Below are 13,040 nucleotides of genomic sequence, written 5' to 3' on the forward strand. Positions count from 1 at the left end.
CTCTGCCTTTCAAATAAATAAATCTTGGGGTCGGCATTGTGGTGTATCAAATTAAACTGCAGGCTGCACCACCAGCAACCCGTATGAGTGCCGGATCAGAAGTAAAACAGCCAGGACTCAAACATAAAGCAGCCAGGTGCCCATATGGTATGCCAGCATTGGAGGCAGCATTTTAACCCACTGCACCAAAGTGCCAGCTCCTCAAAATTCTTTTAAAGTGGTGTTTCTTTAAAAGAAAAAGTAGCTGATCCCACGTAATAGGTTAAATGGAATAATTTTTTGTGGTCAGAAAATTCAGATGCTTTTTTTAAAAAAATATGTTTATTTATTTAAGAGACAGAGTTTTAGACAGAGGGAGAGACAGAGAGGTCTTCCATCTGCTGGTTCACTCCCCAGTGTCTGCAATGGCCAGAGCTGGGCCAATCTGAAGCCAAGAGCCAGGAGCTTCTTCTGGGTCTCCCATGTGGGTGCAGGCACCCAAGCACATGGGCCATCTTCTGCTGCTTTCCCAGGTCATCAGCAGAGAGCTAGATCAGAAATGGAGCAGCCAGGACTCGAACCTGCGTCCATACGGGATGCCGGCACTGCAGGCAGAAGCTTAACCTACCACACCACAGCACCATCCCCCAGATACTTTTAAAATGTGTTATAGACCTGAAAGGATGAAGGGATTCCGGCAGCCAACTTGTGTCCATCTGACCACCAAAACAGAAAACAATCAGTGTGAAGCGGAAGAGACTTAGCCCTAGAAACTCCTTTTGCGGAAGCTGACTTGCTGATTTTACTACTTAGATGGAAAAACAAGGCACCCGATGTTGCAAAGACGGCCCTGCGAGGGGGGCTTGCCTAAGCAGATGGAGGAGACCCCGGTGGGAGGCTGGATCCCTGGCAGAGCTGAGGGGAAGATCAGTGGAGAAGGCAGACTGTTCAACCCACAAGACAGAGCCTGGTCCCTTGGCCCCTGCTCGGTGCGAGACGGCACTGCCATCCGCAGGCCAGAAGCTTCCAAGAGAGCTTTGAAACGTCCTGCTGTAAACAACCCAGGTTTGCAGAAACAGAGCCTCTAGCAGCTGAAGTCTTCTCTATGGGGAAGGAGAATTTGGATTCCTACTTCAACCATCCACGAAAGTCAATCCCATGTAGAAAGCAAAAGAACAAAAGTGTTAGAAGAAAATACAGGGAGGGGCCGGCACTGTGGCATAGCAAGTTGAGCCTCTGCCTGCAGCGCCTGCATCCCACATGGGCACGGGTTCAAGTCTCCGCTGCTCCACTTCCCATCCAGCTCCCTCTAATGGCCTGGGAAAAGCAGTGGAAGATGAAGATGGCCCAAGTGCTTGGGCCCCTGCACCCAGGTGTGAGACCTGGAAGAAGCTCCTGGCTCCTGGCTTCAGTCTGGCCCAGTTCTGGCCCTTGCAGCCATTTGAGGAGTGAACCAGGGGATGGAAGATCTTTATCTCTGTCTCTCCCTCTCTCTCTCTGTAACGCGACCTCTCAAATAAATAAATAAATAAATCTTAAAAAAAAAAAAAGAGAGAGAAGAAAATGCAGGGGAGAGGCAGGCATTTGCACAGTGCTGGCATCAGGGATCCCATAAAAGGAGTGCCTGGTTCAAGTCTGTTGGCTTGTTCATTTCCAATCCAACTTCCTTATAATGTGCAGGCAGGTGCCCCCAACATGAGAGACCCTAACTGTTTTCCTGGCTTCCAGCTTTGACCCATTTCATGCATTTGGGGAGTGAATCAGTGAGTGGGCTCTTCCCCCCCCCCCATTTTTAAAAAATATTTATTTGAAAGACACAGTTAAAGAGAGGCAGAGAGAGAGAGAGAGAGAGAACTCTTCCATCTGCTGGTTCACTCCCCAAATGGCCACAAAGGCTGGAGCTGAGCCAATCTGAAGCCAGGAGCCAGGAGCTTCTTCTGAGTCTCCCATGTGGGTGCAGGGGCCCATGAACTTGGGCCATCTTCTACTGCTTTCCCAGGCCATAGCAGAAAGCTAGACTGGAAGTGGAGCAGCCAGGACTTGAACCGCTGCTCATATGGGATGCTGGCGCTGCAGGCTTTACCCAATACACCACAGCACTGACTGCTCTCTCTCCTTATGTAAATAAACAAAAGTTTTTAAATAATAAATAATAACTTTTCTTCATTGAAAGAAATCATAAAGAGAATGAAAAGATAAGCAACAAGCTGAAAGAATATATTTGTGACACAGAACTCGTACGAATCAATGAGAAAAAGACAGTAGCCAACAGAGAGACGCTTGAAGGTTTGGACAGATGGACAGACACAGAAGAAGAAATCCTAGTGTTCACACCAGACGTGATGGATGCTGCCCAATGCCATTGCTGCTCGGGGAATAACAGCCCCAGGGAGACCCCAGATAATACCCATCGGATCTACAGAAGCTGCAATTAGACAATACCAGGAGCTGGTGAGGAAGCTGAACACAGGTCGAGGTCTCACGTTCTGGGGGGAATGTAAATCAGAACAACCACACCAAGACATAATTTGTCAAGTTCTTGTCACTGTATGCTTTAGGAATTTCACTCTTATTGGCAGTACCTCAGACAGCCTTGAGAGTGCACCTGCTACTAAGTAAGAAACAGTAAACAATGCACACAAGCAAAGGTGGGAGAGGGGTGTGGCAGAGGCTGCAAGCGGCCACCTAGCCCTGGGGGCTACTTTCCCGCCTTCCAGGACCCCTGATCTTCCCCAGTGTCCTTTTAGGCTGGGTGTGCCCGTATGGGTGAGTTTTCCCCGGCAACAATAAGCAGGAGTGGCCTGTTTGATTTGGGGGATTGGAGGGAGACGGGGTGCTGTTTTCCCTCCCCTTTTTCTCTGCAATTGGAATATGGAGTTTCTGGCAGGGTCTGGAACAGTCATTTTGGCCCATGCATTGACTTCAGAAAAGCAGATCAGAGCAGAATAATGAGACAGGAGGAGGCTCAGTCCCTGTCACTGTGAGCCCCTTGTCCTGGGGCCTTTCTTTGAGACGGACTTAACTCGCTATCATCTTTAAACTGCTGTGGGATCCCAACCCTTGGGACGCCTGCATCCCATATCAGTGCGGGGGTCCAAGTCCTGGCTCTGCTCCCAATTCCACTTCCTACCAATGGAGACCCTGGGAGGCAGCAGGTGATAGCTCAAGTCCTTGCCATCCCATGTGGGCGACCTGGATTTAGTGCTTGGCTTCCAGCTTCATCCTGGCCCAGCCCAGGCCTCTGGGGGCATATTTGGGGAGTGAACCAGAGAGGATGGGAATTTTCCCAGGCGCCCTCTCTGAGAGAGAGAGAGAGAGAGAGAGAGAGAGAGTCTGCCCCTCAAATAAGTAAAAATAAAAAACAAATAATCTCTTATGAAAATGAATCTCATGAGGCCAGCGCCGCGGCTCACTAGGCTAATCCTCCGCCTTGTGGTGCCGGCACACCGGGTTCTAGTCCCGGTCGGGGTGTCGGATTCTGTCCCAGTCGCCCCTCTTCCAGTCCAGCTCTCTGCTGTGGCCCGGAAGTGCAGTGGAGGATGGCCCAAGTACTTGGGAGACCAGGAGAGGCACCTGGCTCCTGCCCTGCCTTTGGATCAGCGCTGTGTGCCGGCCGCAGCGTGCCGGCCACAGCAGCCATTGGAGGGTGAACCAACGGCAAAGGAAGACCTTTCTCTCTATCTCTCTCTCACTGTCCACTCTGCCTGTCAAAAATTAAAAAAAATAAATAAATAAAAAGAAAATGAATCTCAGGAACACAATTTTGAGCAAAAAGATGCAGCTCTTAGAAGAACATGTATTACTCCACTTAATAAAGGTGAGGCCTCCCAGGACACAGAAGCCACATGGAGCCTGGAACCAAGGAAGTAAACTTCTGCCACTTTGTGGAGTTGTTGTGTCCTTGGTTCTGGCCAGAAATATTGAGCACCAGGCTCCCATCACTAAAAAGGCTTTCTCTCTCTTTTTTTTTTTTTTTTAAACACTGCGTCTTTTTTTTTTATTTTAAGGTAGATCGATCGATCTATCTATCTATCTATCAGGCAGGGTTACAGAGAGGCAGAGGCGGAGAGAGAGTGAGCACTCCATCTGCTGGTTCACTCCCCAAATGGCCACAACAGCCAGGGCTGGGCCAGGCTGAAGCCAGGAGCCAGGAGCTTCTTTCAGGTCTCCCACGTGGGTGCAGGGGCCCAAGCACTTGTCACAGAAACCTGGGGTGGGAAGACCGCCTTTGTTCAGACAGGCCCCACGGACAGTGGAGGATCTGAGCGGTGTATTGACGCCAGCAGGCTCGGCTGGAACCATCTCCCGAGAGCTGAGCAACAATGCCGAGTGTCTTACCATGTTTATAGGCTCGTCAGCACCACACCTCGGCTGTTACGCCATTGGTGGGTTTACATTGCAGCCTACGTGACGTAGGACCACACTTCCAGTGGTCGGTGGGCCCGGGGTGTTTGTAAGAGAGATACCAGGGGCAGATTCATTAGGACAGGTTTATGAGTGGAGTAGACAGAAGCAGAACTTGGACGTCTTCCTCCATAGACAAGGGCACAGTGGGCAGCTCCCTCACTGGTTAACCGAGAGCAGCCACTTTTCAAGGTTTGTGCTGGGAGGAGGGGTCCGCTTCTCTTTCTTTGTCTCTGGTTGTGGCCCTATATCCTCTACAGGGCCATCTTCCGCTGCTTTCCCAGGCACATAAGCAGGGAGCTGGATCAGAAGAGGAGCAGCCGGGACTCGAACCAGCGGCCATATGGGATGGCAGTGCTGCAGGCAGCAGCTTTACCCACTACACCACTGCGTCAGCCCCAAAAAGAGACTCTTGCAAGTACGATGTTGGCCCCTGGGCTGTCCTGGTCCACAGCCTGGCCCCCAACACCCCAGCTGGGGCCAGCGCCATTCTGGCCTCACTCTCAGGGCTTGCTGGGACTGGATCAGTGAGCACTTGCTGAGACTGGCCCAGGGAGACAAGCTGCAGGACAACGGAGGAAGAAGACAGGAGGAGGGCCGGTAAGGCCTGGAAAGGTGGGCGCTCCTCTCTGCACATCCAGCCTGAGCCACTTCTCCAGCAGCTGCCCTGGAGCCCTGTCAGGGCGAGCCTGGGCTCTGACTTCTTCCCAGCCTGGCCATGCTAAGGGCTACCCTTGCTGGATCCATACCCCTCCACCCCCAGGGAACAGCTGGGAGTGGGGTGGCGGGCATCCCCAAGGTGGGGAGGCCCTGTTCGCGCCCGCCAGTCATGTCCCCTGTTCTTGGCATCTTTAGACTCCGAAATCACACATCAAGGTCCATAACTCACTTCACCAAAGGTCCACCAGAGTCAGTTCCAGGGAGCAGGGCTCTCGGGTGTGCGCCAGAGTGGGGGCCGGGGGGTGCTCATGGTCTGTGAGAGACCCTGGAAGGAAGGATGGGCTGGGGCCTCGTAATTACCTGTGCACATTTCTGTAGCTGCAAATGAAAAAAAAAAAAACTAAAAACAGGGTTTGGTTTGGAAGGCTTTGGTTTGATTTATCAATGTTTAAAATGCACATACTTGTTCACCCAGCCTGTCTTAGTTACAAATAACAGCTTATCCCAGAGTTATATTCACATATGTGCATGAGACATTTTTGACAAGGATTTTTTAAAAAAGATTTATTTATTTATTTGAAAGTCAGAGTTACACACAGAGAGAAGCAGAGAGAGAGAGAGAGGTCTTCCATCCATTGGTCCATCCCCAATTGGCTCAATTGGCTGCAACAGCCGGTGCTGCACCGATCAGGATCCAGGAGCCAGGAGCTTCTTCCAGGTCTCCCACACGGGTGCAGGAGCCCAAGGACCTGGGCCATCTTCTACTGCTTTCCTAGGCCACAGCAGAGAGCTAGATCAAAAGTGGAGCAGCCAGGTCTTGAACCGGTATCACTGCAGGCAGTGGCTTTACCCGCTATGCCACAGTGCCAGCCCCAAGGATCTTTACTATAGCACAGTTTGCAAGAGTAGACGCATTGGAAACAACTAAAAGTCTATCATGAGGAAGACTGCTAAAGCAAATGCGGCACATCCATATTGTCCAGTGTGTAATAATAGTGCTAATACGTGGCCACTCAAAAGAGCAAGTAGGGGACAGGTGTTTGGCCTAGAGGTTAAGATACTGGTGGAGGTACCTGGGTCCCTTATCCTGAGGACTTGGGTTCAATACCCAGCTCCGGTTCCTGATTCCAGCTTCCTGCGAGTGAGAGACAGCGTTCATGGATGAAGACACTGGGTTCCTGTCATCCACACGGGTGACCTGGATTGCTTTCCCGGCTCCTGGCTTTGGCTCAGTCTGCTCTCAGTCACTGCAGGCTGAAGTGAACCAACAGGTGGAAGTGCTCTGTCGCTTACTCTCTCTCTAATAAATATTTTTTGAAAAGAAGAGTAAGTTGGGGACCAACACTGTGGTATAGCAGGTAAAACTGCCATCTGCGATGCCAGCATCCCACGTGGGCACCAGTTCGAGTCCTGGCTGCTCCATTGCCAAGTTAGCAGGGAGCTAACTTGGCCTGGGAAAATGGCTCAAATGCTTGGGCCCCTGCTACCCTTGTGGGAGACCTGGAAGAAGCTCCTGGCTCTTGGCTTTCCTGGCCAAGTCTTGGCCATTGTGGGCCATTTGGGGAGTGAAACCAGAGGATGAAAGATATCTTTGTGTCTAAGTAAATAAAATATTTTTTTAAAAAAGCAGAGTAAATTGGATAGTTGGATTTACAGATCTCGAGGGTGCATGGTTCAGTGGCGAAGCAGATTGGTATGACAACTCATAGCCGTAAAAGCAAAGGTGGGAAGTGGACAGCTGAGCGGGTGCACGTGGGTATTCTGGGATGGAAAGACACACCAGAGGCCCTCCCATGGTTGTCCTTATGAAGGCGAACTGGGTGGGGGTAGGGGTTCCGGGAGGAAAACGCACATCCTTTTGCAATGTTTGAATATTTTATTTATATGTATGCATTTCCTAGATTGACCAAGTACTAACATTTCCAAAAATAGGATTTGAAGTGGAGTGTAGAACCTCTATATGTGGCCCAGACAGTACAGACTACACTGGGCGAAAGGACATCCTACCGGCGTTCCAAGGACAGACAGCAGACGGCAGTGAGGATGATGCGAATGCGAGTGCGGCTGTGGGCAGGGGGTGGCGCTAGAGAGGCCAGGCCTGGGACTGGGCCTGCGCAGGGCAGCGCAGTGCTTTAAATAAACGCTCCCTGCAAAGGCGGCCTGCAGAGAGCAGACAGCCTAGATCATCAGAGGGTCGGGGCGCGACGCTAATAATAACAATAATACATTTTTTAAAAAGCCACCGAAGCTGAGATGGCCCGTGGCCCTCGGAGCACTGGCTCGGCTGTGCTGCAACGATGATGCGTGCCTGAGCGGCAGCGCGGGAAAGAACAAGGCCGGGGTCCCCAGGGGCCGCTCTGAAGACGCCCGGCGCTCCCCGGGCAGCGCGGGTTCCGTTCGCTGGCGGGGGACGGCGCGCGGCCTCAGCTCTTCTTGCGCAGCTGGCTGTACTGCGCGCGGCCCAGGATGGGCTCCAGGACGCTGGGCCGGAAGAAGCTGTCGCTGACCCTGCGCGTGGGCTTCTCGCGCGGCGCGGCCAGGAAGCCCGAGCGCGGCGCGGCGAGCGGTTCCGCCTTGTCCTCCAGCCCCGGGCCCCGCGCGCTGCGCAGGCCGCCGCGGGGCGGCGCGGGGCGCGGCGCGGGCTCCGGGCTGGCGGGAGGCGCCGCCGACCCCTTGCGCTCCGGCTCGGCCGGCGGGTTGTCGATGTCGCGGAACTCGCTTTCGGGCTCCATCAGCGACAACCTGGGGAGCTGAGGGCCCGGCGGTCACGTTAGGGGCCCCGGCGTGGCTCTCGTCCCTGGGTCTCCAACCCTCTTCTGCCTACCCCACCCCCCATTCATTGCCACTCCCGGAGCGGCCATCGGGAAGGCACAGGCTGGGGTGTGGGACAGCGGGAGGGGGTGGGAGTGCAGGGAGACCCTTGAGGTGGCGCCTGCACTGAGCTCTCCGCGGGGAAGGCCCTGGTACCCGATTCCCACAGGTCCCTTGGGCCTTCCTAACTCTTCTTGGGCCAGAGCTGCAAGCTGCGTGGTCTACACACTGACTCCGCCCAGGGGCCGGGGTTCTGTCTGGTCATGTTGGGGTGGGGGGCGGCGAGATGCACGGGGTGCAGAGACTGAGTGATGTAGCTCCTTGCTGGCTCTAACAGCGCCTCTGGCCCTGGCCAGCCCCCACCAGCCTGCACAATGTGACTTGCTCTGGGAATGGGCCCCAAGAGATGGCAATGCTGTCCTCGGGGTTTTCCTCTGGGTGACAGTATCGGAATGGACTCCACTGGTAACCCTTGAAACTCGTGCCCCACCTGTCCTGTGTGGTGCAGAACTCCTCCAACCCCTGCTTGGGCAGCAGCCCCCAGACCTGCCAGATCCTTCAGCTGGGGGTTGGGGGAAGCTTCAGAGGGATGGTGGGAGACTCCTGCTGGCACAGTGACCAAGGCCATGGGCCACGCTGCTCCCGGGGTTGGGGGACCCCCATATATGTGAATGTTCCCAGGGCACTGCGGCTTGCAGGGGGTTAGTCCCCTGGGCTGAGGGGATGGAGGGTCTGCAGCCCCTTCAGTGAACTCTATCATGGAGAGAGTGCCCGCTTAGCCCGGGGTGAGACTCACCGGCACGTAGTGCACCACAGTGTCCACCACGTTGTCAGTAACGCCCTTCAGGGCATCCGAGAGGGACATGGCCCTGCCCTTGGTGGAGGAGGCAGCGTGGGCGGGCGTGAGGTGCAGCATCCTCCCTGCCGTGCCCAGCACGGCCCTGGGTGCCCACGTCACGGCCGAAATGGTGCCATACAGGGTTTTCTGCAGGGTGTGCGCCACGCTGCCCAGGAGGCCTTGCGGGCTGGGCAGGGCTGCTACCTGCGGGCCAGAGCGCAGTCAGAGACTCCCCTGCCCACCCCCCCCCCCACCTCTCCTGGCTACCAGGGCTGCCCTAGAGTCAGAGGGGAAAACATGTGGACGTCAAATTGAAGATACTTGGGGCCTGCTCTGGCACAGCTGTGTGTCCTTAGGATTGTCCCTCCCCCTTTTCTGCCCCTCAGTGCTTTGATCTGTAAAAAGGGCCAAGACTCCCCGCCCTGCCTGATTTCCCGGGGGTGCCGTGAGGGACCGCTGAGAGTGACAGGGAGGTCCTGGGCGTTTGGGGCGGGGTGAAGCATGCTGCAGCCATGTCCCACGGCCCGAGGCTGGGGCAGAGACCCCTACTGCCCCCTCTGCCTCTGCCCCTCCCCCCTGTGGGCTGAGGGACCTTGAGCTCCCATGGGCCCCGCACCTCTCTGAGCTTGTACTCCTCCGTCTCCGACTCTGACTCCTCCTCTGTCTCCTCTCCTTCTGTGTCTGTCTGGTCGGCGTGTTCCTCCTCCTGGGCCGCAGCAAGATGGTGCAGCCAGGGCACGCGGACCTCGCTCCGCCTCCGAGACACCACCTGCATGGCCGCCGCCGCGCCCCACTGGGCCAGGCTACTCTGAGGGCGGGACGGCAGCGTGTCACTGGTGAGGCCGGCGAGCCCCAACAGCCAGGGTCCCTGGCCCCAGGGTCAGAGCAAGGTGGGGCCCTAACAGGATGTTCTTTAACTTTTCGTTGAGTGGTCACTTCCACAGGCTACGGTGCATCCTTCCTTTTGGGCACACAGCTGTGTAACTACCGCAGGCCAAGGCGGAGAGCACTGCCAACACCCCAGGGAGCCCCGGTGCCCCCTCTCATCCACACTCCCACAAGAGTGGCCAAGGATTCTGACTGCTTCACCATGCATTGCTTTTGCTTATGCTAGAACTTTGTGCAAATGGATCACACAACGTGCATTCCCCCATGATAGTGTCTGCAGCTCCATGGAATGGCATGACAGGCACCCCTGTTGCTGCATACGTAAGTAGTTCCTTTTTTTTTTCTTTAAGATTTATTTACTTTTTTGAGAGGCAGAGTTACAGAGAGAGGGAGAGACAGAGAGAGAGGTCTTCCATCTGCTGGTTCACTCCCTAGATGGCCACAATGGCGGGAGCTGAGTTGATCCAAAGCCAGGAGCTTCTTCTGGGTCTCCCACTTGGTAAAGGGGGCCAAACACTTGGGCCATCTTCCACTGCTTTCCCAGGCACATTAGCAGGAAGCTGGATCAGAAGTGGAGCAGCCGGGACTCGAACCGGTGCCCATATGGGATGCCGGCACTGGAGGCAACTGCTTAACCTACTATGCCACGGCACTGGCCCCAGTTCCTTCTTTTTCATGTGTGCGTGATAGTCTATGGTGTGCAATCACTGCAGTTCACCCCTTCTTCTACTGGTGGACACTTGCATTGTTTCCAGTTCTCAATGAAGGATAAAGCCAATTGGAATGTTTCTGACATGACGTAAGCATTCATTCTGCAAACCAGGGTCTCCTTACACAGCTTTCAGATCACTGTTCTAGGGGAATGGTGGCACCTGAGACTCTGTCCCCTCCGGGCCAGGGGGAGGTGTGTGTGTGTGTGTGTGTGTGTTTCAGCCCCCTCCAGGCCAGGGGGAGGGGTGTGTGTGTGTGTGTGTGTGTGTGTGTATGAGCCTCCTCTGGGCCAGGGGGAGGTGTGTATGTTGTGTTTGTGTGTGTGAGCCTCCTCTGGGCCAGGGGGAGGAGTGTGTGTGTGTGTCAGTCCCCTCCAGGCCAGGGAGAGGGGTGTGTGTGTGTGTGTGTGTGTCTGTGTGTTTCAGCCCCCTCCAGGCCAGGGGGAGGGGTGTGTGTGTGTGTGTGTGTGTGAGCCTCCTCCAGGCCAGGGGGAGGTATGTGTATGTGTGTGTGTGTGTTTCAGCCCCCTCCGGGCCAGGGGGAGGTGTGTGTGTGTGTGTGTGTGTATGAGCCTCCTCTGGGCCAGGGGGAGGTATGTATGTGTGTGTGTGTGTGTGTGAGCCTCCTCTGGGCCAGGGGGAGGTGTGTGTGTGTATGTGTGTTTCAGCCCCCTCCAGGCCAGGGGGAGGTGTGTGTGTGTGTGTCAGTCCCCTCCAGGCCAGGGAGAGGGGTGTGTGTGTGTGTCAGTCCCCTCCAGGCCAGGGAGAGGGGTGTGTGTGTGTGTGTGTGTGTCTGTGTGTTTCAGCCCCCTCCAGGCCAGGGGGAGGGGTGTGTGTGTGTGTGTGTGTGTGAGCCTCCTCTGGGTCAGGGGGAAGTGTGTGTGTGTGTGTGTGTATGTGTGAGCCCCCTCCAGGCCAGGGGGAGGGTGTGTGTGTGTGTGTGAGCCTCCTCCGGGCCAGGGGGAGGGGTGTGTGTGTGTGTGTGTGTGTGTGCCTCCTCTGGGCCAGGGGGAGGTGTGTGTGTGTGTGTGTGTGTATGTGTGAGCCCCCTCCAGGCCAGGGGGAGAGTGTGTGTGTGTGTGTGTGTGTGTGTGTGTGTCTGTCTGTCTCAGCCCTCACTGGTAAATGATTCTCAGCACAGGGGACAAAAGGGAACGAGAGGCCACAGCATCTGACACACAGTAAGTTCTCAGCAGACAATTGCTGGAATGAGTGATCCAGGCCCGGCAATGCTTTCAAAAGTACTCAAGGGGCCAGTGACGTGACACCGTGGGTTAAGCTGCTGCATGCAACGCCGGCATCCCATATCAGAGAGCTGGTTTGAGTCCCGGCTGCTCCACTTCCAATCCAGCTCTCTGCTAATGTGCCTGTGAAAGCAGCAGAAGATGGTCCAAGTGCTTAGGCCCCTGCCACCCACCTGGGAGACCCAGATGGAGTTGCTGGCTCGGGACTTCAGCCTGGCCCAGCTCTGGCCATGTTAGCCATTCGGGGAGTGAATCAGCAGATGGAAGATCTCTCTCTCTCCTGCCACTCTGCCTTTTGAGTTAATAAAATAAGTGAATCTCAAAAAAAAAAAAAAAAAAAGTGCCATTCCTATGGTGGCTGAAAAGTGGCCATCTTGGCCGGTGCCGTGGCTCAATAGGCTAATCCTCCACCTAGCAGTGCTGGCACACCAGGTTCTAGTCCGGGTCAGGGCGCCGGATTCTGTCCCGGTTGCCCCTCTTCCAGGCCAGCTCTCTGCTGTGGCCAGGGAGTGCAGTGGAGGATGGCCCAAGTGCTTGGGCCCTGCACCCCATGGGAGACCAGGAAAAGCACCTGGCTCCTGCCTTCAGATCAGCACAGTGTGCCGGCCGCAGCGCGCCCGCCGCGGCGGCCATTGGAGGGTGAACCAACGGCAAAAGGAAGACCTTTCTCTCTGTCTCTCACTACCCACTCTGCCTGTCAAAAAAAAGAAAAGTGGTCGTCTTGTTTGCTGACCTGCATGCTTTGATGTTTTTATTTCCTTTTTTGCACTTAGTTTCTTATAATGCATGGGGAGGTGAGGGTGGGGAGCAGTGGGGTGTCAGCCCTCCCTGGGCCTGGGAAAGGCAGCCTCTTCCCCTTGGGTGCAGTGCAGATGGAAATTAGAAGCTTCTAGAAGGGAAAAGTCAGGGACACGGGCCAACTGGGTGCTTGCCGCACAGGATGAAGCCTCATGCTTTGCTTGTTTAAGGATGACACGGCCAGATGCCTGGGTACCAGGTGGGAGGGCCCACAGCAGGAGGCCTGGCTTCGGGGTGAGGATGGGGGCCAGGACCACCCTAGCAAAGCTGGCTGGAGGACCAGCCCCACTCCTCCAAAGACTCTCGTCCTCAGACCGCAAGTCCCAAGGCTGGGAGAGAGAATATTCCCAGGATGGGTGGGGGCGTGGGTGGGGGACAGGAGGAATCAGAGGTCCACAGGGCTCCTGGGATTGTGGGGGGCAGGCGGGACTGAGCTCAAGGCAGACACTTACCAGGGGCGCCACACCCGGGATCCACATGGCCAGGGCGTGGCCCTGCTTCAGCGCCCAGGCGGTGGTCTGCATGCCTTGTCGAGAGAGCGTGTTGGCCAGGGCCCCCACCCTGCTCGCCAGGCTCAGCTTGGCCTTGGGAGGCTTCTGGCCTTGCTGGCGTCCGGGAGCAGCGGCTGGGTGGGGATTTGTGGGGAAAGAGGAAAAGAGTTCAGAGAGGGCTGGGGAAAGCCTGGGGCTGGAGGCAGTGGTCGCGGGG

At 55.6% G+C, this 13,040-nt stretch overlaps 1 protein-coding gene across 3 annotated transcripts in view; it reads right to left on the reverse strand.

Annotated features, from left to right (window-relative positions):
* Nucleotides 1-6,899: 6,899 nt before the first annotated feature.
* Nucleotides 6,900-13,040, reverse strand: part of PLIN1 (perilipin 1) — a 62,315-nt gene continuing 56,174 nt past the window's right edge. For all 3 annotated transcript variants that reach the window (XM_070054543.1, XM_070054542.1, XM_070054541.1), the window contains exons 6-9: nt 12,785-12,957; nt 9,309-9,500; nt 8,651-8,896; nt 6,900-7,793 (exon numbers count right to left, since the gene is read on the reverse strand). In XM_070054543.1, the coding sequence (XP_069910644.1) occupies nt 7,467-7,793; nt 8,651-8,896; nt 9,309-9,500; nt 12,785-12,957 (938 nt within the window). In that variant the 3' untranslated portion in view covers nt 6,900-7,466. The remainder of the gene's footprint in view (nt 7,794-8,650; nt 8,897-9,308; nt 9,501-12,784; nt 12,958-13,040) is intronic.

Source organism: Oryctolagus cuniculus, chromosome 12 (genome assembly GCF_964237555.1).
Source record: "Oryctolagus cuniculus chromosome 12, mOryCun1.1, whole genome shotgun sequence".
In the NCBI taxonomy this organism is placed as follows: Eukaryota; Metazoa; Chordata; class Mammalia; order Lagomorpha; family Leporidae; genus Oryctolagus; species Oryctolagus cuniculus.